The following is a 24,958-nucleotide window of genomic DNA, read 5'->3' on the forward strand; positions in this document are numbered from 1 at the left end:
TTTTAGCATATCGAATGGTCTCTAATGTGCGCTATTGTTTCTGCATACAATCATTCCAGGTGGCGATAGTAGTAATATGCGTTATCTGCAGAAGGAGCGTGTACATATATTAGAACAGCTAGAAGAATGCCCGTCCAGTGGCGATGAATTGGTGAGCCCCAAGAAGCGTATCAAATACAATTCTGACGGACATCATCATCACCACCATCACCATCATCATCATCACGGTAGTGACTCAGATCGAGATCGCGAACATCGCGATCACCGTGATCTTCGTGATCCGTCGCCCGGAACATCCGTTGCGGGTGGCGTTGGAGGTGGCACAACTGCAGTCAACAGCAACAACAGCAGTGGCAGTAGTAACTTGCATCACTACAACAGTCACCACCACCATCACCATCATCATCATCATAGCAACAACAACAGTGATAGTGGAGGAATAGGAGGAGGCGGAAGCGGTGTTGGCGGATCGTCCATCAGTGGCATTCAGTCATCGTCCGCACTGACGCATCGGAAATCAATGGAAGTGCGTCGGCTTTCCGAGTGCAATTTGCAGACATCGAAGCAATCGTCATCCTCATCGTCCTCCTCGCTGGTGGCGGCAGGAGTTGTTGGTGGTGGTGCAGGAGCAGGAACCGGAGGAGGAGGAGGAGGAGGAGGTAGCCATAGCAGGAGACCGTCCACCGAAAGCACATCGTTACATCAGCGTCACGGTAGCAGTAGTAGCAGTAGCGGTATCAGTGCTTCCATTTCGCAACAATCACACCTGGACGGTAGCAGCAGCAACAATCACTCGCTATACTCGCATCATTTGAGCAAACGGCGAAAAATGATTGCTGATGGTAGCGGTAGTGCAGGAGGTAGCAGCGGTATGCAAACAACATCATCTGGTACAACTGCCAATGGTGCTGCTAGCAGTAATGCTGCTGGAAACAACAGTTCCAGTAACGTAGGAGGTGGTGCAACAGGATCGTCTGCAGCAAGTGGAACGAGTAGTTTGACAACTTCGAACGAGCATCACCATTCGTCACGGGGTCGTGGTCATCAGCTGCACTCCATACATTCTCATGAGGCTAGCGGAGGAGAGAGCGCGGACGGTTCCCGTCCTGGGACCCCGCTATGCGATGAAAGGCCGGAGAACCTACTGCCTAGTGAACCTCGCCGTATACCGACGGGACGCTCGTACAACCAAGAACCGCTCGTTCTCCCTCTACCCCGGTTTGCAGTGCAGGTGTTTCAGCAGAGTCGGCTCAACGCGTTACAGCAGCAACAGCAAACAACGTCGTCTGCCGGAGCTTCGACCAGCGGTGCGATGTCGACTTCGTCGTCTTCATCGTCATCCTCGTCGTCTTCATCTTCGTCGTCGGTTGACCGGCAGATGACAACCATAGGAAACACTGCTGCCGTTACGCCTGCGATTGGATCTTCGCCTGCGATGTCAGCAAGCAGTGCGAACCAGATTCACCCATCATCATTTGCGTCCAATTCTAGTCTGCAGAACAGTAATAGCGCCCTGTCCAGCCCTCCGCCAATCGGTATAGCGTCGTCTAAACTACAAACGCCCTTGCAAATCAACACCATGCATACATCAGTGACAACATCTGGGAGTAATAGTTTTAGCATGGTTGGAGGTAGTAGCTCATTGATGTTGGATACGACAAGCGAATTGGTCCCAGCCAGCCCACCGCCACGTGCTTCTTCTGTCAGTTCAACCTCCAGCGATTCGAGTGATCTAGGTCTCTCGCTTGACGAACGGATTAAGACGCTTGATGAGAAGTTCGAAAAGTGGTCTGGTAGCACCCAAGCGGCTTCTGTTGGACGGTTAGCAGTAAGCAACAGTGTTGCTGTTGGTAACACGAGCACTGTTGGCAGCACTGGGAACAGCAGCAGCGGTGGAATCGTTGGTGGCAGCAGTTCCACGGAACATCATTTTCTGAACGATCGTCACCATTATTCGCATTCTTCAACCAGTAAGGGATATTCGAATCATCATTCCTCCTCCTCTCTTCATCATCACCACCATCAGCAGCAACAACAATCTTTTCACAATCATATTGCGGGAAGCAGTAGTTTGTTAAACCACCACCACCAACCGGCCCATCAATTGCAGTCACCACTGTCTGCTGGATCATCGTCTACCTCTTCCTCCTCTCTAGCGACCACAGGCTCATCATCGTACCGGCACAAGTTTCTTGATCTCGATGTACATGAACTTCCCCCGTCGGACATCGTCAAGTCCGTTCTTTCGAAGAAATCGATCTTTGACGAAGATCTCAAGCGGCTAGAAAATATCGATGACAAATACGAGCCTCGTGATTTTTCCAATTATTCGAAGAACAGTGCCACCTTGGCCTCGGCCGCATCAATCGCAACTGTATTGGGCAACAGTATCGCTTCTGCAATCGGTGCTTCAACAATAGCACAAGGAGGAGTAGCGATTGGAACTGCTTCGCCTGTCATAGTCAACAGTGTTGCTGTATCGTCGGCTAATGCATCTCCGGTGCATCTGAGCTCAGTGAAAACTTCAGCAGCGACGGTGGCTTCTCAACAACATCTAGTGGGAACAGCGGTAACAACAACAGTTTCGACTGCGACAACAGTCGCTTCACAAACAACAGCGACGGCTCCAATCAACATACCACGTGTTAGTGGCAGCGCTTCAGCATCGCCAATGAACAGTCCTCAGCCGTACAACAGTCCCAACCCGTCTGTAAAATCCTGCCTTCAATATCCGTTTCCCAGTCATCCACCATTGGCTCAACAAGCACTGTCGCCATCTTCTGGATCTAATGCTGTCAGTACAACAACCACCAGCAACAGCAGCAGTGACACTGGAATTACTACAACCGTAACATCGTCCTCGGAAGCTGTGCAGCCAATAACGACCGAAATAAAAGCAATGGCACCATATCCATCTACGGTGGCTGGTAAAAGTAGTAACGCTGCTAGTTTACCGCTGACCAACAGCACAGGCTGTACTAGTAGCGGCAACAACAATGACCCAACAACAGTTACATCGTCCCCGTCCGTTAATAATAATAGTAAAGATAGCAGTAGTATCACGACAAATACTAGAAGTACAGCTCACACTGGAAACAGTGTATCAACCGCCGCGTTGGTCGGTAGCAGCACTCCAGCTGCTGGAATATCGACTATTGCTACTACTAATAATCACATCACGGCTATCACAACAGTTGCTAATGCTGCCGCCACTGCACTATCGTCGTCGTCGTCGTCATCATCATCTTCGTTGTCGTCGTCAACCAGTAAACCAAAGACCAATGTTTTAAATAAAAGTATTAGTTTAACGGAAAAAACAAGTACAAACGCTAGCGGTAACAACAATAATAATTTAATAATCAATAGTGATAATCTAAATAGTAGTAGCAACAGCAGCGGTGGTAGCAGCGCTAGCACTGGTACTGGTTCTAGTGTTAACCATCCATCTTCAGCGGCTGCGGCTGTATTGTCGTCAGGAGTAACACCAACGACTGTAACGAGTATAACACAAATACAGACTCAGAAACTGTCCTCTTCTGTGTCATCGGGATCGTCAACCTCTTCTTCGTCATCGTCGTCGTCATCACCATCAACAATAGTGGAGTCGTCTATTACTAATAACTATAATGTGGTTGTGAAGAGTAGCAGCAGCAGCAGCAGCAGCAGTAATAATAATGCAGCTGCGAACAGCGTACCGGGAAGTACAAATGTAGGTACGATTAAGCTGGGCACTAATAGCAATGGTGACGGAAACACACCATCCCATGAAGTACCGCCTATGCATTCCAATAGTAATAGTGGTTCGCAGAAAGAGGAGTCGTCTAGTGGAGGCAACAAAACTAGCAATAGCATCGGAAGCAGTGGCAGCAAACATCACAAGGATCGACGAAAACTATCCACCGCGTCGTCTACCTCATCGACATCTTCGTCGAGCGTAGTGTCGTCTCCGAATCCTGCCTCTGTTGGATCCGGATGCGGGTTGACTGGTGCGGATGAGCCTGATGAAGCAGCAGCACCAACTGTATCGGCATCGTCAAAACATTCTAGCAAATCGACCAAGTCTAATTCGCACACCCACCACCATCATCATGTTGCGAGTGAGCACAGTCACCGGAACAGTGGCAGCAGCGGTAACCATCATAACCATCGTCATCACAGTGATAGCATTAGTAGCAACAGCAGCAACACCAGCAGCGCCAGTAACGGTAGCGGTTCTAACAGTGGGAAAATCTCTCACAAAGAACACGATCGTAATCATGTGTCTGTTGGCAATGATCACTCCGTTATTGGAGGTGGATCTTCAACTACGAACAGCAGCTACAGAGATGAATTCGATCGATTGAAGCAGGAAGCTGCTTCTGCTGCGGCCGCACCGGGAAATAGTGTGGATCGTCATACATCAGCTGGATCGTTAAAGCGCCGAGACAAAGATCGAGAAGAGAGACCAAGCAACGATGAGGAATCGCGGAAAGGAAAAGAAGAGAGCGGAAGTATCCATGTGGAACATCGCGAAAAAGACATCGATAGATACGGCGTTGAAAAGGATCGTAAGGAGCATCATAAGCGTACAGGAGATGATACCACAAAGGAACATGAAAAAGATCGTCGAAGCGCAAAAGCAAGCAGTGGCCTATGTAACGATTCCGAACAATCAAAAGAGTCGTCGCTTCCGAAAAATCCACATGCTTATCATCAGGATGAATCCTCACATCACCATCAACACCATCGTGAACGGTCTTCGGATAAGGATCGTCGTGATCGTGTAAATTCGTCTGGCAGTGGATCACCAGGAAGAAGTTCTTCGAAACGACGTCTTAGTTCGCAGGACAGCGTAGAATCGTCATTAGAGGAATCAACATCTCTCAAGAAAATTCGTTCCAGTGTGCAAGAAGGGAGTTCCGCGTTGTTATCTACCGGTGGCACTGGATCGAAGAGTGGTGAAAGGCGAGACACTGGCAAGGAAAGTCGTAGAGAAGGTAGCAAATATCACCATCACAAAGCTAGCAGTCGAGCGGAGGGTGGTTCCAGTGGTAGTAGTCACAATCATCGTTCGGAAAAGATCTCATCCAAATCTAGTGTAGCTAGTGGTGGCGGTAATGCTGCTGTTTCTTCGTCCGCCACGAATAATGTTGGTTCTATCGAAAAGGGTCCTTCAACCAAGCACGTGGAAAACCACGTCACCGAAAAACAACAGGCTTACTTGCTAGAAGAGCGGCGTAAAGAGATCATGTTGACGAGTGAAGATCATCATGTTGGCACAGCAGTAGGGACTGGTGTTAGCAGTGTTGGTGGAAGTGGTGGAGTATCCCATCATCACAAGCGCAAGGAACGCTATCACGATAAACACAAGTCAAAGAAAAATCGCGATCCATCACGTGATAAGGAGAACACGCTCAATGCAAATTTTACTGCTGATAGCTATGGTGAGAACCGATCTACAAGCGATGAAGAAGAGCAAAATAGAATACGTTACAAAAAGGAACGAAAGGAGTTGCAGGAGTACGCGAAACAGCGCCATCACAGTTCTAGTGGTGGAAATACTGGAATAGCACTGGATGCGGTAGACTACAAGTTGGCTGTCAGTAAGCTAAACTGCGGTAGTAGCGGCGGTGGTGGCAGAGTAGATCGCAAATCGTCGCAACCCGTGAGCCGAGCCGAATCTTCTGCCGAGGAAGGACGAGAAAAGAAAAAGTGTCGATCGAATAGTAGCCGTAAAGCGAACAGCTCCGATACTGATGATTCAGATGAACCTAAAAAGCATTCAATCTTCGATATTCCCGACGATGGACCCAATATATCCATGTATGACAAAGTAAAGGCTCGATCATGCAAGAATATGCAAAAACAAGAAGAGGAGAAGAAAATCAAGGCCAAGTTTTCCCAGCTAAAGCAGTGCAGAGCTAAACGGGAGGGTAAGAATCGATCGAAAAGCTGGGAAGAAGGCGACGATTCTGATTCTGACGCCATGCACTCAGATACAACGATCAATAGCAAATACAATCACAAAGACCCGAACAAGAGCGGTATGGTGACAACGACTGATGACGAAGATCACGCTTCAACGACGCCTCGATCTCGGCGCAATTTCAAAGGCTCATCACTGGCTTCCGATTCAGATGAAGGTCACCATCATACTCACCAGCAAAGTACGGCGATGTTTAATCGCGATCGGTTGAACGATCTGTGCGATGATGAGAGTAGTGAAGGTGGAGGAAATTTGATGCTTCGCAATGTTGCAGATGTGCGGGATAAATCGAGCCGAGACCACCATCGACAGCAGAAGCAGGAATACCACGATAAGAGCGTTCGTCGCAGTTCGGGCGAAGATAAGAAGGCGTCACGCAAGAATTCCCGTTCTACGCGTATACAATCAGATTCGGAATCGGACGACGAAATGATGTCACGTGAGCGATCGAAAATGAAGACATTGGCAGGCGTGACGCGGTTAGAGAATAGTGTGATTTCTGACGCTGAATTCAACCACATCAACGATAACATTGGGCGCATGTTTGCTGGTAACTCCGAAATCAATGAACAGCACTGCCTCAAAATCAAAAAGGAAGTAAAAAGCGAGGATGAGTGTGCGATAGATGCAGATAAAAAATGTATCACGAAAGCCGTAATTTCGCTCTCATCTTCTGCGAACATTGGCGATGGACTAACACAAGCCGCTTTGGTTGGAGAAGAGCGCAAACCATCCACATTTGCACTTATAGCCAGTGATATTTCAGACGATGATGTCGTCAAAACGGTAGTAAAGTCGGAATATACACAGCAAAATACCAATTCAAATATCCCATCGACACCTACATCTGCAACTATGGCATCCATCAAACGCGAACCAATCGACGGTCTGATGTCGTACAAGTTGTCTAAAGAACGCCAACAACATTTGTGCGATCAGTCTGGGTCCGATGGTGCTGATTTGATCGTCCAAATGACATCGAAGACCGACACGACTCAAAGTGAATCGAAGAAAAAACACAAGAAAAAGCAAAAGCGCAGTAAAGCTTACGACGGAAGTGGCATATACGAACAATCGGAGAAAGAAAGGCCCACGACACCCAAAATATCCGAAGCTCGCGGTGTCGAAACAGAAGCTGTCGGTAGTAGCACTGTTGCCTCGTTCAACTCCACATCATCAACAGTTGGAGGTGATAGCGGTAATCTATCCTTGATGGGTCCCTCTCCTGGTGGCATAAGTCAGCAAACATCAAATGTCACATTGGTTCCGACGTTGATGATTGATGATTCTAAGAAATCCACAAGTGAAGATCATCACTCGTCGTCCTACAACAAGAAAAAGCATAGCAATGGAAAGAAGGAGAAACGTCGAGATCGGTCTAAAGAAGATCACGAGAAATCAACATCTTCATCTTCAAGTCGCTCAAAGAAATCGAAAAATCGACATAAGGAAGTCACAAGTGGTAGCGGCACATCGAATAACCTCGGTGGGAATGGTTCTGGCAGCACTAATAGCAAATTCCTTGATATGGAACTGTTCGGGCCAATATCGGATGAGGAATCACAACACTCGTCCGTAGAAACTGAGGGATCTCATGGCAAGCAAGGCTCTGTGGAACCGGATGAATCCAAGGAAGAGGATGTGCAGCACCACAATTCCGAACATAAAGATCGTGCTGGTTCTTCAAATACGGAGGGACTACCAACGTTGCTGGCTGAGCTTTCAAATACAATTACCGAAAATCAACAAAATAGTGGTACCAAGCAACAGGAGTTAACATCTTCCTCTACACTATTGAGCGCCGCGTCATCCGATGCATTCACTGATAAAGAATCGCGTAAACGCAGCAAGGAAAAGAAACGGCGAGATCGTGAGAAATTGCGCGCTTCGATGGTGATACTTAAAGACGACGAAAATAGTGTTGATTTGGATGAAGCAGGTAGAGCGCTGGAAGCCCAGCTAATGAGTGATACCGATCAAAAGGTGGAAGATGTGTCGCCAGCATCTACTATTGCCAGTGCCTCCCTCAGTGGAAAACGATCTTCGGTGGATGTATTGGACGTCTTTCGCTACACGGATGGAGACGACAGTATGGAGATGTCTTACGGGGAAAAGAAGGATATGCCATCTGCATCATCGTCAGAACACAATCGGAAAGATAAGAAAAAGAAAAAGAAACGTGGAAAAGAAGAGAAGCACAAACATCATCATAATAGCGGAGGCTCGCTGGGCAATAGTATTAATACGGTTGCCAGTAACGCAATCGGTAACAATATGGAATCCAGTGGTTCTATTCTTGGGCCGATGACTGATGGAAGTGGTGGAATTCCTCATGTTAGCTTCGGAAGCAAAAATAATGGTAGTAGTGGTAATCAGGTAAATAGTCACTCAAAGTCGCAACCTCCAACCACGACACCTGTAACACCATCGATCAATAAGCTATCTCTCGATATCATCTCCGCCCAGCAGGAGGATTTCAAACACAATCTCAGTAAACCGTCGCCAAGTTTGCCCTGTCTGCTTGATGAAAGTCCGCCACCTTCAAATAAGCAACAGCTGACAGCGCAAATGAATGCGCGCGAATCGACCGGAGCCGAAAGCGCGGACGAACGAATTACATCTTCTTCTCCATTGCCGGTGCTTACTGAAGCTAAGCAGGAGATATCTTGTTCTACGCCAACATACGAAATGGAAAAGACATCAGTTGTCCAAAAATCACAAAACATTCATGATCTTAACGATAAATCCGCGGTTGGAAGCTTGAAGCAAAAACGGGAGTACACGGAAAATACGCAACAAGTCCCGGTACCGCCTTTCGGTTACGATCTTGATGAGAAACTGGACGAAAAAGCAGTGATGTCTATATCGGGTGAATTCACAGAAAAGTTCAACAAGTCTGAAAAAGGAACTACAATAGATGGAAAGGAAATTGCTCCTAAACAGCACCTGCACGAGAAACAGAAACTGGATGATTCGAAGTTGCAACTCATTGAAGAAAAATCGCGCGTAGTGATCTCACAGGAAGAAACAGAGGATGCCGTAGCAGCACTACTTGGAGAAAGCTTCGGTACGTCCAACACACCGGACTTCTCCGATATGTACAGCGACCCAGTAGAGGAAGAGCAATTGTCTTCTCAGTTACACGTCGAGGAAGAGCCTCCACAGATACCGGAGGAGGACGACGAAGAGATGAAGAAGGCAATCATGAGCTTGAATGCGGAAGAGCTGGATATGAAGGAGGCGGATACACCACAGTCGGAGCATGATTTGCAAATTGACACAGATACAGAAGACGCCAACTTAGACGACGACCATCAGTCCAGTTTGTTGCGCTTCGATAATCCACCGAAAACACCTGATGTTGATTTGAGTCAGATTGGCAAACCATTGATTGAAGGATCACAACTGAGCAAGCCCGGAGAAAGCTCAACAACAACAACAGTCAACGAAAGTGCTGTGAAAAAGGACGACTCCAGCGGTAAATTAGAGATGCCTGATACACCGGGCAAGAATATGGCTACGATTGGTGATTCAACATCGCAAGCTATATCTGATGAGACTCTAGCACAATCTGCCAAACTAAGTGTGCGATCATCAAAAGCAGCTGCGACTATGTTGGAAACATCTAAGGTAAACGCCAGTTCCAAGGCATCGTCTGTTGTAAGTGACGTTGTGTATTCGGTAAATCTACAAAATCAAAAAATTGTTATACCAAAGTCTGTTAATGCAACTGGTAAGGAGCGGTTGGGCGTATCACCTGCTTCTAATATATTGGACGCGAAATCGAAGAGTGTTGATCCCAGCACGGCGACGACTTCAACAGCGACTACGTCGGTAGCCGTCTCCTTGTCCTCGAATCAGTCTGCGATTAAGCTCATTACATCCAGTCCAATTGCTTCCCAAAGTCCAAGATCGATCAATGTCGGACAGTCATCTCAGCAGCAACTAGCCACAGCCGTGTCACCTACTGGACAGCAGCAACTTTCTTCAACATCCAACATACGTCATCAATATGTTGTGCAAACACCACCTACGATCACTATTCCTGAGCAGCATCCCATCATCTATCAACCGGTGTCAGTAACTGATGGAACTCCTCGTGGCATCGTTCCGTCGACAGCATCGTTGAGTAGTGGTGGAAGTAGCGTGCAATCACCAAAATTGCACATCGCTCCACATTCTCCGTTTGCACGAACGTCATCGCCAACTGCAATACGGCAATCGGTAAATAGCGTTAATCGTCAGTCACCTCAGCTTAGCCCCATTATGCAAACAGGAGGCAGCCCTCAAACGATGATTATTCACCATGGTGGACATATCGTAGTACATTCACCCAATGCTTCCCAAGCAACAGGTCCATCAGCTGCGGGGCAAGGAGGATTCCTGTCGCAAAAATCGGCGACACCAGTGACAGCGGCTGGAGCTGGACATCAGTATCAACATCACCTACCGCCTCAAAATTTGTCACCGGGATCACGAATCCCGTTAACGGGGGGACAACTGAAGTCTGTATCTATGACCGGAGGGTCAACGAAACCAAATGAACAACATGCGATCAAAACACAATTCAACAGTGGTGGAAGCCCTGTAGCGATGACAAGAATCATAGCTGCCAGCGCAGCACCAGGATCTCCATCAGCTGTGGGCACTGTTGGATTAGAATCCACCCCTACTAAAACCAACACAATAACAAATCCGACTAGCATCAATTCTTCATCGCCCATATCGATGTCCATAACGCATACAACTGCTAAATCGATTGATTCGTCGCCTAAAACTACACCAACTGTAGTTGTAGCATCCCCCATGCTTGGTAGTACACCGATTAAGACAACCACAATTGTAACTCATCAGCCTATTACAATAACATCGGTAACGCATGCTCAGCAAACCAAGGTACAGTCACAAATGACTGTCACAACTGCCAAAGCTACGGCACAGGGTCAATCCACGACGACAACTGCATCGTACCAAAAATCGTTTGGAGAGCAAACCCCGGCCAACGTTGTTGTTGGCAAGGGAAAACAGTCGGACATCAAACCGAGTACGATATTTGGTGCTGGTAATAATACAATCTCAACAATAACATCGAATCCTAACCATCAGCCGATTACGCCAGTAACGTCGGAACCGGTATCCAAATCATTGTTCGCCGCCAAAGAATCAATGAAAGGGTCAGGTAAGGAAGGAACTGCGCTAGACATCAAATCGGACTCGGCAAAGGATTGCAAGTTGGATGAGAAGAATTCCAACGAAATCAGCCCAAAACAGACGCCAGTTGTGGACGTTTCTAAACCGCTGTCGTCGACACTGGGCACTGTTAACGTAGATGACCAGGAAACAGATTCGAAAGAGGACAGTGATTGCTGGTCTGCAAAGATCAACATAGACTCTGTTATCAAGAAAGTTGATGCATTGTGCTCGGAAGATGATTCATCTTCTTCCCAATCCATTGCGGCAGTTGCTGCAGTAGCCAACACCAGTGCTATCGACAAAGCAGCTTCCACGATAGAAATGGTGGCCAAAGGAGGTGGTGAAGGCATAACAAGCAAACATCCGTTGATAAAGGAAGAATTGAAGGTTGATTCTGTTAGCAAATTCAGCAAATCATCGACTTGCGGTGATGGACCTGCGGCAGCAGAATTCAATAAGATGCCTGATGCTGTCTCAATGTCATCTCTTCCAGCAGAAGATCTGCCAAATCAACGTGGTAGCTCTTCTGTCCCGCCAATCATGGATGAAGAAGAAGGTGATGATGTAGCGACCGGTGAAGTAACCGAGAAGGAAAGCATTGCACGTGGTGGCAAACGTGGAGGACGGCGGGGTGGTCGGAAAACTTCGGAAAGCGGTCATTCAAATGCGGTTGGAGGTGATAAGGCTGCAGGCCCTGAACAACCGGTACTCGAAACCGGTATTCAAACACGAACCAGAGGCGGTAAAACTCCGGGAAGTAAACGTGGTCGTGGTGGCCGCGGTGGAGGTGCACGTGGCGGTGGAACAGCTGGTATGGTAAGTGTACCACAATCAGCAACCGCTCCCTTATCAGCAGCAGGACCGCAAGCGCCGGGAACGCCTAGATCCGTTGGTGGTGCAAAACTAGGAATGCAAGTAGCAGGTTCTTCGGATGTCTACGAATTCCATGATGACTCTGGAGAAGATGTGTCGAACTCTGAAAAGAGTACACCTGGTACGGGACCTGATGGTGCCCGTCCACGGTTGATTTTGACCATCAAAAATCAAGCTGCGGTAACGACAGCAACTAGTGCAGCTGTTACTAGCAGTACTCCGACAACAGTAATAGCTACAACCACCGCCATTACTACTAGCTCTAGTAGTGCTGCAGTAGTACCAGCAGTGGCTACTGCAGTCAATGCCAGTGTGGCTTCTAGTTCGGAATCTCCTGTTTCCATCGGCACATCGCCAGTAGCACAACAACAGGCAATTGCGGGTACAAACGTGTCCTTGATGACTCAATCGCATCAACAACAGCAACTACAATCGCAACCACAACAGCAACCAGCCCTACAAACGCCATCATCCCAAGTTCCAGATGAAGCTCATGGGTTGCCAAACACGATGATGGATGTTGGTAAAGATGAACAGGCTATGGCTACAAACACGGCTGGAATGCTATCTGCTGCTGCAGTTGCCGCCGCAGCGAACACAAGAAAATCCCGCCGCCTTTTGGAGAAGGATGGACGCAGCACTATCGACGACATCATCGAAGATGTGATTCGCAATGGACCTTCGCCGAAGGTTGCTGGTGGAAGCGTACTGCCACAACAATTACAACATCAATCAGGTGTTGTTTTGCCATCGGGTGTACAACCATCACAGAACATGCCTCCTGTTGGTCAGCAACATCAACAGCCGTCGACTATTGTAACGGCCAACCCAGCTCCGGCAGGCTTGATGCAACAACAGCCGCAGGTGGTTTTGCAACACATTGTTGGCGGTGCTGTAGGAGCGATTGGAGATCAGCAACAACAGCAAGGCGTTCATACGACGCGTCGTACCACAAGGCAGAACCCAACAGCTCTGACCGGTAAGTCGATATATCGCATGTGTGTATACAAAATGATGTTAAACTTTGTTTTTATTTTTTTCTATTGCAGCCACTACTGGGGCAGGAGATATGCGCAAATCCCCACGCAGTACTCGTAAGGGCAAAGACCGTAAAATTTCCGAAACTTCAACTGATAGCAGTGATGAAAAGCCGCCAGTTTCATCATCTGTAACCGGAAATACAATTGGCTTGAAAGCGCAGGTCGAATCAAAGACTTCGGACGATAAACAGGTCGCTGGTACATTGTCAGCAACAACACCGGTGACACCAAGCATGCAAGCATCTCGTCCAAACGAGACAGCATCTGTGGCGGACAAATCCAAGTCGGAAAAATCGAAATCGACAGACGAAGCGAAGGCTCCTACCGAGATTGGAAACGTTTCGCAACCGAATTCACTCACTTTGATCGATCCGGTAACGGGAGAAATGGCAGTTGTGCGTCACAGCAAGGAAGGCCAATACGTACCAATGCCAAATGCTCCCCAACCGTTGAAAAAGGTGATTGCGGCAGCTGCAGTGCAAAGTGCGGTCGCAGCCGCAGAACAGCTGAAGTCGGTTGGAACCGTATCGAATGTTGGGTCTCCTTCGCCGCCGGTTCAGCTTAGTAATAGCGGATCACCGACCGCTTCGAACCGCATTGTTCCGACACCTAGTTCCGTTTCATCACCGACCTCCACGGCAGGAATGTTGTTTACAACCAATAAGGCGACCACTTCAGTGTCCTCACATCCGTCGCATCAACAGCAAACAGCTTCCAAACCACATACATTGAAGTCACACGTTCTTAATTCCCAACAAGCGCTGCAACAGCAGCAACATCAACAGCAAGTTGTTATCAAACCAGGGCAACAGCCGCCGCCACCTGGTGTGTTGACAAGTCAACAACAACAGACTACTGCTTTTGTCCAGGCAGGGAAGACGATTCATCCCACAACGACATCGACTCCGTTGAAACTGACAGCACAACCCGTTACTACCACCGCAATAGGTCAGCCACAACAGATCATAATACATAATGCAGTGGCGGGTCAACCACAGTCACATCCAATGGCTAAGCAAACCATTATTAGCGGAAAACCATCAACAGGCACTACCCTGCAGCAGCAAAGTACTGGCGGAATTAGTAATAATATTCAACTGCACCAGCACACAGGCACTGGCAATCTGTTGATCAATATTCCATCCAACATGCATCCGGCAACCGCGGTGCAAATGTCTCCACGCTTGCAACAGCAGCAGCAACAGCAGCAAATAATAGCCAATGCAAAGCAACTACAGAGCCAACCACCACAACATCAGCAACAACACAAACCATTGTCCCATGTCGTGCAAACGGCGGGAGCACCCGGAACGGCAACGCAGCAAATAATCATACACCGTGGAAAGCCGGGTACGGGCACCGAATCCACCGCAACGTTGCACCAGCAGCAAATACCTGTTGGCTACACAACTGTCCTACAGAGTGGTAGCAAGATGATTCAACAACCCGTACCGAGCGGTCCTGGACAGCAAGGACCAACGGCGGGTGGTACTGGCCCTATTGTAACTCAAGTACAACAACACATACTTAGCAAGCATCCGACCACAGGTCAAACGATACAGATTGCTACGGGTGGAGCGCAAGGGATACCTGTGCACTATCAAACGGTACAGCAACCAGGCCAGCCGACGATCGTACACAAAGGGGCAATTGCAACCGTCCAACATAAGCTCGTTCAGCAAACCAATCAACAACAACAGCACAAACCGGGCGAAGGAACACCAATTGGTTTGCACACGATCGCAGGAAAAACACCAATTATCCATCAGGTATCCACTGGAGGAGGAAAGGTTGTACAGATTCAATCTACAGCGAGTGTACCAGCTCAGCAGCTTCAGCAAACGGTCAACGCTTCGGCGGGTCCATTAACATCAGGAATCGGTCAACAGCAGCTGACGAGTACACTGCAACCAATTGGATTAGCGAAGCTGACAAACCATCATGTATCGACTCCGTCGCCACCAGCACAACAGCAACAATCGCAGCAACAACCACCTACCAAGGGGCTGTCACCGCTCCTACATCAGTCTCCACAAATAATGACTGGTGCCGTTGCTAGCCCTCCATTGAAGCAATCTCACCTTCAGAGTCAGCAACCGATTGTTGCGGGTATGTATCTCTTTTTGCAAATACTTGTGTGCTTGCACAGTATAATGATCAACACCATACTCATTCAATGCTGTTCTCATATTGCAGGTGCGAGTAGTACACGCGTGGCATTGCCTACTATAAGTCCACAGGGACAGTCGGGACATCCGCAATTGCCGCAAGGAACTATTCAGCGGCACATACTCACTCCGCAAGGCACGGTATACGAAGCTGCTAATTTGGTAAGTTCTAAAGTCAGAATCCCACTAGCATTAGTCCAAAGTTCAGGCATTTGGTCGTCTGATCATCTAGACATTTTATTATCTAGTGTATGATCGTTTGATCAATAATGAGTACTCTATCTTCTGTATTTGTGGACGCTGCTGCATATTGTGTTATATGCCATTCCAATACATCTGGTTTCCTTCGTGTGCATGGCATTCATATCACAGCGTGGTGATTTGAGTGGATTCATCAATCGAGGACAGAGTCCTCCTCCGGCACATCAGCAAACATCACCAATAACACCGGTTCATGTACGATATAATCGTTCTGAAATTAACGAAATTAACATTTTCATTCATGTATTATTAGTTTGTTTTAATTAGTTCCTGATATATCAGGTTCATATAGTTAAGCATAAGTTTTATGTTACTTAATTTTATGAAATACATTACATAAATAACATTCTTTCATTTTTGCTTTCAATTTCTTCCATTTCATTCGATTCGCATTCTGATTGATGCCGGTTTGGTGTATTTCACTGGAATGTTAATCAACAGGGTCCTGATGGTGGATTCCGTGGTGGCATGCCGAGAGACTATGTAAAGTACTTGTACCGTAACAATATCCCTATACCAAGGTAGGTATTGTGACAGCTTCGCTAAAAGGAGATAAAAAAGCAGCATCATGCAGCAACCAGGAGGATGATACTAACAATCTTTCTTTTGCGTTACTTAGCAGGTCTCCCATGAGAGAAATGGAAGTGGAAGAAACGATTGCTGCCAGTCCACCGTTAGAATTGCGCCGTCCAGCCAGCGGACCACGTACAACCGCCGTTCCGCTTAGTCTGCAAAGCCCTGGAGATCGTGTAACCGGTAAGTTAGCGTTATGCTGAAATGAAAAAGTTGTGCATAAAAACGATAATTTGACTATATTTTTGGATTTTTGTTATTCTAGATTCACCACAAGGAGCACAGGTGTATATGGGAAGTGCGCGAATTCCGCATCCCTATCCGGATTCATTGAACGCGCGTTATTACGAACCAACTATTGGTGGCCCGAATGCAGCTGGTGGAGGATCGAGAGCCATGAGCACCGAACCACCCCCTGCGCATCGCCCGCACAATCTGTCCACTTCGGCTTATCCTGGAGTTCCCTATGCTGTGACACCAAGTCCAACACCGCCACCATCGGCTTCTCCCGCGACCATGTTGCATATGCAACGGGAAAGAGATCAGCAGCAACAGCAACAAGTCGTCGCCGCAGCTGCTGCTCTTGCGCAGACAGCCTCCGGTCAGCGTTTGGTTGGAGACCGTGGACCTTCTCAGGTTCAGCCTGGCAGTGGTTACTATTATCGCAATGAGGTTGAACACGAGTTGTCCGAACAGTTGCATCCCGTTGCGCTTGGGCATGGTTCGTCGTCTGTAGCCGCATCCGCGCCTTTGCCAGCTCATACTGGAGGTATGCTGCCAACCTTGGCGACACAACAAACCGTTGCTATTGGAGGTCGAGGCATTCAAGTGGCAACTCCACCAATGATCAGTGGAGGTGGTGGTGCGCCTATGGTTGGAAGCGGTAGTGTACCAGCGGTCACCGTCGTCCCAACGCCGCCACCAGTACAGAAAGACTCGCTGGATGCGTTGCTTCAGCGTTATCCGGTGATGTGGCAAGGACTGTTGGCACTCAAAAATGATCACGCAGCTGTACAGATGCACTTTGTGTATGGCAATCCGAACGTGGCAGGTAGCTCATTACCGAGTAACAGCGATGGATCGACACCTCCGTTGCGCATTGCTCAGAGAATGCGTTTGGAACCGGCGCAGATCGATGGAGTCGCTAGAAAGATGCAGGTATGTTTATTAATGTTGATGTTTGTAAGGAAGGAACGAATGAACATTTATTAATCAATCTTATCTTGTGATACCACATTTGCAGATGGTCAACGAACACTGTATGCTGTTAGCGTTACCGTGCGGTCGCGATCGCATGGATGTGTTGCAGCAGCAGAACAATCTGCAGACTGGCTTTATCACCTACCTGCAGCAGAAGCAGGCAGCTGGTATCGTCAACATAGCGGCACCGGGAAGCGCACAGGCGGCGTACGTCGTACATATATTCCCGTCGTGTGAGTTTGCCAATGAAAATCTGGCCCGCATTGCCCCGGATCTGATGCATCGTGTAGCAAACATTCAGTACCTGTTAATCGTGATTGCAACGGTGTAAGAAGAAGAGCCTGATCGCGTCAGTCAAGAAGAAGAACAAAGAAACTAATTGCGTACTATATTTTCTATCGAGCGCAAAACATGCTAAACATAACACGGAAATGTCCTGTATTCTCGTAAAAGTCAAACATAACAGCAGGTTTGTGAGAACATAACGAAATAACATATTTACAAAACAGTAGGTGACGCCGTTACGAAGAGAAGATTTAAACTGGTTTTATTAGGCATTTTACGAAGGTGTGTGTAAGCTGTGTTCAAGGGAAAAATGTCGTAGCTATTAATCGAAAAGCGTAGAAAAAGTTAATAACAATCCAAAGGATAATCCTCCGCGCAAAATGTGATTTATCCATAATATCTCTTGAGTATTATTTCCGATAATAACCACCAACTCCCACCACGGCCTAAAACGCCATAATTTGCGAAAACTGTCCTTCAACTACAATGCAGTATCCCAAGTACCAACCATGATGCAAAGTGGAAAATGCTGTATGGGAATAGGTTTGGGCCATTGAGTCGTGAAACGTACACATTTCTTTCTATTATTCCATTTGGATGCAACTGCATGCATATGATGCTCCTGTTAGTTATGCATTAACAGGATGTTTTTTTTGTGAAATTATGCCTTCAATTGCGCTACATAAAATCAACATTAGGACTCGAAATAGAACATTAACAACGAGTTTTTTTTCTGAATTCAAACAAGCGCATTGAATGCGCGTGGAGAATTACTGGCTGTTTCTTGTAAATCGTGGTTTTAAAAAATATAAAATATACAAAAAAAGAAAGACCGGAGGTGTTAGTTGAAATGGAACGGACAAAAACGAATGTTTGTTTTTGTTCACTATTGCTGCTACTAATGCTGGTGCGTTGAAATTGTTGGTAAAGCTCACGAATAGGAACTGATGGCAAAGAAAATCCCATGCTATCATGTAACGATGATGAGGAGCCCACCAGATCCTCCCGTACAGTGGGATGCGTATGCACCCCATGATCATCATTATTAAACCACATTTACTAGTAATAAAAGGATCACTACACTTTTGATTGACGACTAAAATTTGACGACAAGCAGAAGAGGACAGAAGCCCCATCTTTGATATGGGTAAAAGCATTAAAAGCAATGCGAAGTATGATGATGATGACGATAACGATGATGTTGTATCTAAACTAAGATAAAGGAAACTACGCTCATACATACAAAAAACCGTTTGGGGTGGTTGACGATGTCGGAAAACAGAAAAAGTAGTAGTATTTAAGGAGGAAACAAATAAACTTTAAATCGCAATGTATAAAGTAGTAGGGCAAGGTAAAACAAAAAGCATTGATAATATCTAGTGTCTAAGGTACGGATATCATTATGGCGTGTGTTTTAAGATTGTGGGAAAGATGCAGTTGGGATAGAGAGGCGGTTGTATAAAAAAAAATGGCACACAGTTATAGAAGGCTTAGGGATGCGTTTGGTGTGAGTCAGACGAGACGAGTTATTGTTTTTCCCCGGCTGCATCTTTCGTGCGATCGTTCTCACGTGTTGTGGGAGATAAAAATGTATAAACTGAACACAACAGTAATGTTATTATCGCAAGTACGGTCCGTTGCAGTTAACAACAAAAAAAAACACACATACACACATACACTCACTCTTATACAGATACACAATATACACAAACACGCATACATACAAGAATACTGCAAAAGATATATGGTTAGGTAATAGTAGTGGAGGAGGTATTACGACCGAAACTTCGCATCCTTGTCCCGTTGCATAAGCTGCAATTGATGTGTAATTGCAAAGGTAAAGAGAAAAACAAACAAACAAAACACATAAAATTCCAGCAACAACAACGGGGGGCACAAAGGACAGGAGGGAACCGATTTGATCGTAGCGTAAATATTCAGACACTATGTAATACTTAGCAAACATAAGCTTATAGAAAGCAGTGGATAGTGTCGAACACGATTCAGAAAAAAAACTACACCATAACATGTTTCTCGCTGTTGTGGTAGTGATTGTTTTACTCTGTCACGCAAGATCACTGTATCCTGTTTTTTACTCTCGTTATAATTATTTTTCTTTTTTGTTTTGCGATACGTGTAAGTACTTTCGTATGATAAAAAAACTCGCTGTACATATAAACTCTAAACGAAGATGAGATAAATAAAATCCGAACCCACAAAAATAAAACTGAAATCAAATGAGAGCACTGTGATTGTGAGACGCGAGACGCGTGCAGGTTGAGATGTTGGGATATATTGCCGGGAGGCGAGAAGTGTGTATGGCCGGGGGTTCAAGAAAAACTGAAAGAAAGCCTATGTTCAGGGAGCCATCAGATGGGCGATCGCAGGGGCGAGAGAGGGGTATTGTTTTCACAAACATTTTATTCGGTTGTATATCGGACAAACAATAACATCACGGCATGAGCTCCGATTTTGAGCACCTAACCAGCATCGAACTGTAACGGTAACAAGCGAACAATAAGCTTAAATAAAGAAAGCATAAATGAAGTATGTAAAAAGTTAAACAAACCACACTAAAATACACCGTAGAATAACGTACGATCATCCGCCGATAAATTATACAAAAATACATTTGGTATGTTGCACGAATGTCATGGAATGGTAGAAGGAAATAGCGAACCAAACCTTCCATATTATGTGAATGGTACATAGTTTTCTAGCGCACTATGCGCGCAATAATCAAGTAACGATCACCAAATTTGTGCGAAACTAGCATACAAACGGTTAGAATATATTCTTGCCGTTGCTGTGAACGCGAGTTTTTTTAAATTAAATTTTAAAATATGCACCCATGTGACCCATTGTAAATGAATCCGGATGGACTTTTTTCCTGTCACCATACCACCCACTCTAATGTTGCAACGTAGGCGTTTTTGGGTGGGAAATAGGTGGGTTTTAGATAGTGAAATTATTGCATTAACATGTGTTGATGTGTATTACATGAGTGTGTGTTTAGTGGAGTAACCCATTTTTCGCACAGGACGTGGCCGATGGTGGACATTGAAAACAAACAACTCAATTTGATTCCTTCTGCATACGGCGTGGCGTGGTCGTATTGAAATCAGCAATAATAGAACAATGTAGTTAAAACTAGAGAGTGAAATGAATAATTCTACACAACAAAGGTAAGGACACTCAAACACAAAGATAAAAGGATGTGAGTAAAATTAAGAACCGTAGAACCCTTTAAACTGATAACAACTAGCGAGGAAATAAAGAGCATAACATACCACAAACATGTAAAACTGTGCTGAGCTGAAAATATAAACCATGCAAAGCAAGATAAAAATGGCACAACATAAAAAAGAAAGTGTGAAATGAATTAAAGCGAAATAGGAAGAACATACAAAAAAGAGGCCAGTAAAATCAGTAATCTTTGCTATTGGATGAAGCAAATAAAGGGATAATAACTGTTATTATGACTTAACTAATTGTGATTGTCAAGAATTCAAATGAAGAACGTACCTTTTTCTGTATATTTTGTACATAACAATTTCTTGTATAAGCAGAAGAAAGAGAGAGAGGAAGAGAGATAGAGAGAGAGACAGAGAGAGAAGAAAGGAAAATCAGAATCCATTTTTCAGAAGTGCACGTGAAGGTGGGAAAATCTCTGCAATACAAGGTGAAAGCTAAGGGGGGGCAAAAAATACAAAGCAAACTCGGAATGAATATGAATTAATTATATAGATTACAGTAAAATTGCAGAAAATAAAAAGATAATACAGCAAAATACCACTAATTTTCTTTGACCGGATGACTGCATTTAAAACAAGATGTAACGAGCACATCATATCGATTAGGCACGCGCTGATCATCTCATCAAACTCTAGAACAATGATAGAGAATGTCCAGTAATCCAGTAAAAAGATCGAAACGAGGTCTCCAATCTATTTGATATCGGCAGTAGAGGATCCATCCCCTTGGAGGCCCAGGGCGGAATTATAGTTGGGGCCTCTAATTTAAAAAACGATGAAGGAGGGGGGGAGGGCATTGAGGCCCTTGAAATGATCTGCAACCACATTTGTCCAATTTTCCTATGATAGTCCCGGTGCGAGAGTCGGTTCCTGTCGCGCGTCGGTCGATCGATCTACAAAACATCTTTCGTACGGATTGCCTCCTTGGACCATCATTGCGGGCGGATCCTTCATCTCGCTTAAACTTTCCGCCGGCTGATACGAAATTCCATACAAACCATACATATTTTGTTGTAAAGGCAAGAGTGTAATAAAAAAACGATCAAACAAACAAATGAAACGCAACTGAACATACTAACAGCAATGCAAATTAATTATTGTCTTTCGACTCTTAAATTCGCGATTTTCGTTCCGCAACAAGCACCATCCGAAAGTATTTTTATTGATAAAACAATACGTAAGTATAATGGGGGTGTATTATTTGATAAACGTGGTTATTTTTGAACATTCTGTATTAAGAACTCTATCCGCACCATGTCGATCGTTCCACGCACATTATTTTCGTGTCTTGCGCATGCGTTTAAATCTCCACCGATCGATGAAAAAAATGCGTAAAAACTTGCCGTCGGCCGGTACGAAATTTCATGCAAAACCATCCGTTTTCAGATTTTCGACACCAAGAGAGCATCCAAAACAGGAGGTAACATGTATGTCCCTGCAGCGTGCATATAGCTGAACCGCTCACGCGTGTTAACATTGCCGGTGATAGAAGAGTTTCTCACACGTTGGCTATTATTACAGGGTTTTTGGGGACTATATTGACATGTTCAGCGTGATGTTGTTTGGCTCGTTTTGTTATCTCATATAATTGTCTCATATATCTCATATAATATAATATAATATAATATAGTCATTGGCAAGTTATCGTTGCCAGCAACAACATTTAACGGTCATTCGATAGCTCTACCGAACTTGTCAACGCATATAGCCTTTCCCGAACAAAGCAACACCGAGCTGGACTTGTCAATACATACGACGCGAGCCCTGCATCGCACACCATCGCTCTCTTCAAGGTGAATAATCCCCTCCCTCATTCGCATACCTGTCTTATCATGCGAGAGTCTTATCACGCGGTGCTCGCATTTAGCATCGGCAGCCGATCTCGCTCTCACCATTCCAGCGATACGATCGCCGTGTGTGGCTATGTGTAGCGTGTGTGATCTGTATCCACATTTTACTCAGGCGAGGGGAACTGTTTGCTCTTCGGTATGATCGCCTTGTGTGGTTTTGTGTTGCGTGTGTATGCACAACTGAGATAATCAGCTGCGTACCGTCGGCTGATTCGAAATTCCATACAAAACCGGTTGTTTTCAGATTTCCGATACCAAGAGAGCATCCAAAACAGGAGCTGACATCAATTCCCCTCCAGTATTGCTCCCCTCCTCCATATTGCTGATCCGCTCTCACGTGTTATCATTGCGCGTGATAAAAGAGTTTCTAAAACGTTGGCTATTGTTGCAGGGTTTTTCGGGACTATATTGACATGTTCAGCGTGATGTTGTTTGGCTCGTTTGGTATCTCATATAATCGTCTAAAAAAGCCAGAAATGGTGGGCTTCAATATCCTGAGGATGTCGTGCCGATAAAGAAGAAGGAGTTTGAGTACACTGCATACTTCTCTTGCGTAGCCGTGTAACCGGGCCGATATAGCTAGTCAAATAGAAACAAATGTTTTATATAACCAAGGATGTATAAAATCCAAGGATATTTTCGATCAAATTGTTTCCTTTTTAATTACATTTTGTGCTATAAATTAACTCGGCTGCTAAATGTCCAAAAATCACACAAACGGCACAAATTGTGTGGGGCCCCCAACACGGCGAGGCCCTAGGCGACCGCCTACTCCGCCTACCAAACCGCCGGTTGGTTGATCCGCCGCTGGATATCGGGCGAACGAGAAAGAACAAGGGGACAAATCCCACGTGCTGCTGATATAACTTCTATAGCGTGTTGATAGCAGCACGCAAACCTGATGTAACTCGAACCCTGTATTGCGTTTTCCAGCAGTTGGTGTTCGAGGCCCAGCTTTTTTTCCACGCTTTATGGTTGGCGGTGTGTTTTTCTTGCTTTTTTAAAGTGCAACACGCCCGAAAAAATCAATACCGAAAACAACTTGTAAGGTATCCGTCGTTCGGGATGGATAAGCGTTTGTTTGAACGACACAGTATTGATGTACCAGACGTTTGAGTGTTACGACGTGTGCTACGTAGCGTAGTGTGCGCAGGATAAGGACTCGCAAAGCCTCCAAATGCGGTGTTGGGTTGGATTAATGTTGCTAGCAGCAGGTGCATCGTTGCTGGGATGTGTAAGTCGAATGCACGTTGTTCTCGCAAAGCGTCGCAAGATCTGAAAATGGTCACTAATTTTGGATTTCCTTTAGACTGAAGCAGCTACATTTACGGTCACATCACACATTTACTTGGACGTATCGATTGATGGTGAAAAAATAGGACGCATTACGATTGGCATGTTCGGCGAGGAAGCCCCAAAAACGGTTGCAAACTTTCGACAGCTCTGTACGAAGGCTGTGGATGGGTTCAGCTACAAAGGCAGTCGGTTCCATCGGGTCATCCAGAAGTTTATGATACAAGGTTAGTGAAAGAGCGATTCGAATGAATTATTTGCTTCATACAATTAAAATTCTTACTTCGCTTTCAGGTGGTGATGTTGTTTCGGGCGATGGTCATGGAGCGATCAGTATGTATGGTAAATATTTCGACGATGAAAATTTGAAAATCAACCACACGTGCTCGGGTTTCATCGCGATGGCAAACCGCGGGCCGAATACGAACGGTTGCCAATTCTATATTACCACCATGCCGGCACCTTGGCTGGACGGGAAGCACACCATCTTCGGTAAGGTGCTCGACGGTCAGGGTGTGGTGCATAAAGTGGAACAAGTGCGAACGGACACGGACGACTATCCGGTGAAACCGGTCATCATTGACGATTGCGGTGATCTTCCGATCCTTGGAACGTTTACCGTTTCAGATGATCCTTACGAGTAAGTTTGATCTTTTACAATTCGATCATGTCTATAATCGTTTTGTTGTTGCGTGCTGTATGTGTGTTTTTTTTTTCATTTACCATAGTTTGTGGGCCTGGATCAAAGCTGCGTATCTTCCACTTGGGATGTCTTTTTCCATCCTGGCGTTCTTTCAGTACATCATTCGCAAATTGGACGGTTACACGAACCGTGAATCATTGCGCAACGCAGAACTGGCTAAAAATGATTAAAAAATCATTCTTAATTTATTAAAAATAAATGAATTTTTGTTATATGAAGCGTGTTTAGTAATGTCGCTTTTGAGAGACGGGGGAGGGAAAGTAGTTCGTGATAAATCGAGCTTTTAAAGGATAACTCTTG

General features: G+C 45.7%; 2 protein-coding genes across 2 annotated transcripts in view; both read left to right on the plus strand.

Moving 5' to 3' along the window:
• The window catches only part of LOC128303326 (protein split ends), a 77,394-nt gene extending 57,593 nt beyond the window's left edge, over positions 1-19,801 (plus strand). Inside the window, exons 3-10 of the mRNA XM_053040252.1 lie at positions 60-13,010; positions 13,081-15,180; positions 15,268-15,401; positions 15,612-15,695; positions 15,942-16,021; positions 16,120-16,256; positions 16,339-17,231; positions 17,317-19,801. Coding sequence (XP_052896212.1) covers positions 60-13,010; positions 13,081-15,180; positions 15,268-15,401; positions 15,612-15,695; positions 15,942-16,021; positions 16,120-16,256; positions 16,339-17,231; positions 17,317-17,604 — 16,667 coding nt within the window. The 3' untranslated portion in view covers positions 17,605-19,801. The remainder of the gene's footprint in view (positions 1-59; positions 13,011-13,080; positions 15,181-15,267; positions 15,402-15,611; positions 15,696-15,941; positions 16,022-16,119; positions 16,257-16,338; positions 17,232-17,316) is intronic.
• A 3,967-nt stretch (positions 19,802-23,768) lies between these two features.
• On the plus strand, positions 23,769-24,828 carry LOC128304169 (peptidyl-prolyl cis-trans isomerase, rhodopsin-specific isozyme). The gene is made up of 4 exons (XM_053041323.1): positions 23,769-23,896; positions 23,972-24,182; positions 24,250-24,595; positions 24,684-24,828. Exons 1-4 carry the CDS (start codon positions 23,840-23,842, stop codon positions 24,826-24,828), a joined length of 759 nt encoding a protein of 252 aa, XP_052897283.1. The 5' UTR covers positions 23,769-23,839.
• Positions 24,829-24,958: the final 130 nt, after the last annotated feature.

This window comes from Anopheles moucheti, chromosome 3 (assembly GCF_943734755.1).
Source record: "Anopheles moucheti chromosome 3, idAnoMoucSN_F20_07, whole genome shotgun sequence".
Classification (NCBI taxonomy): Eukaryota; Metazoa; Arthropoda; class Insecta; order Diptera; family Culicidae; genus Anopheles; species Anopheles moucheti.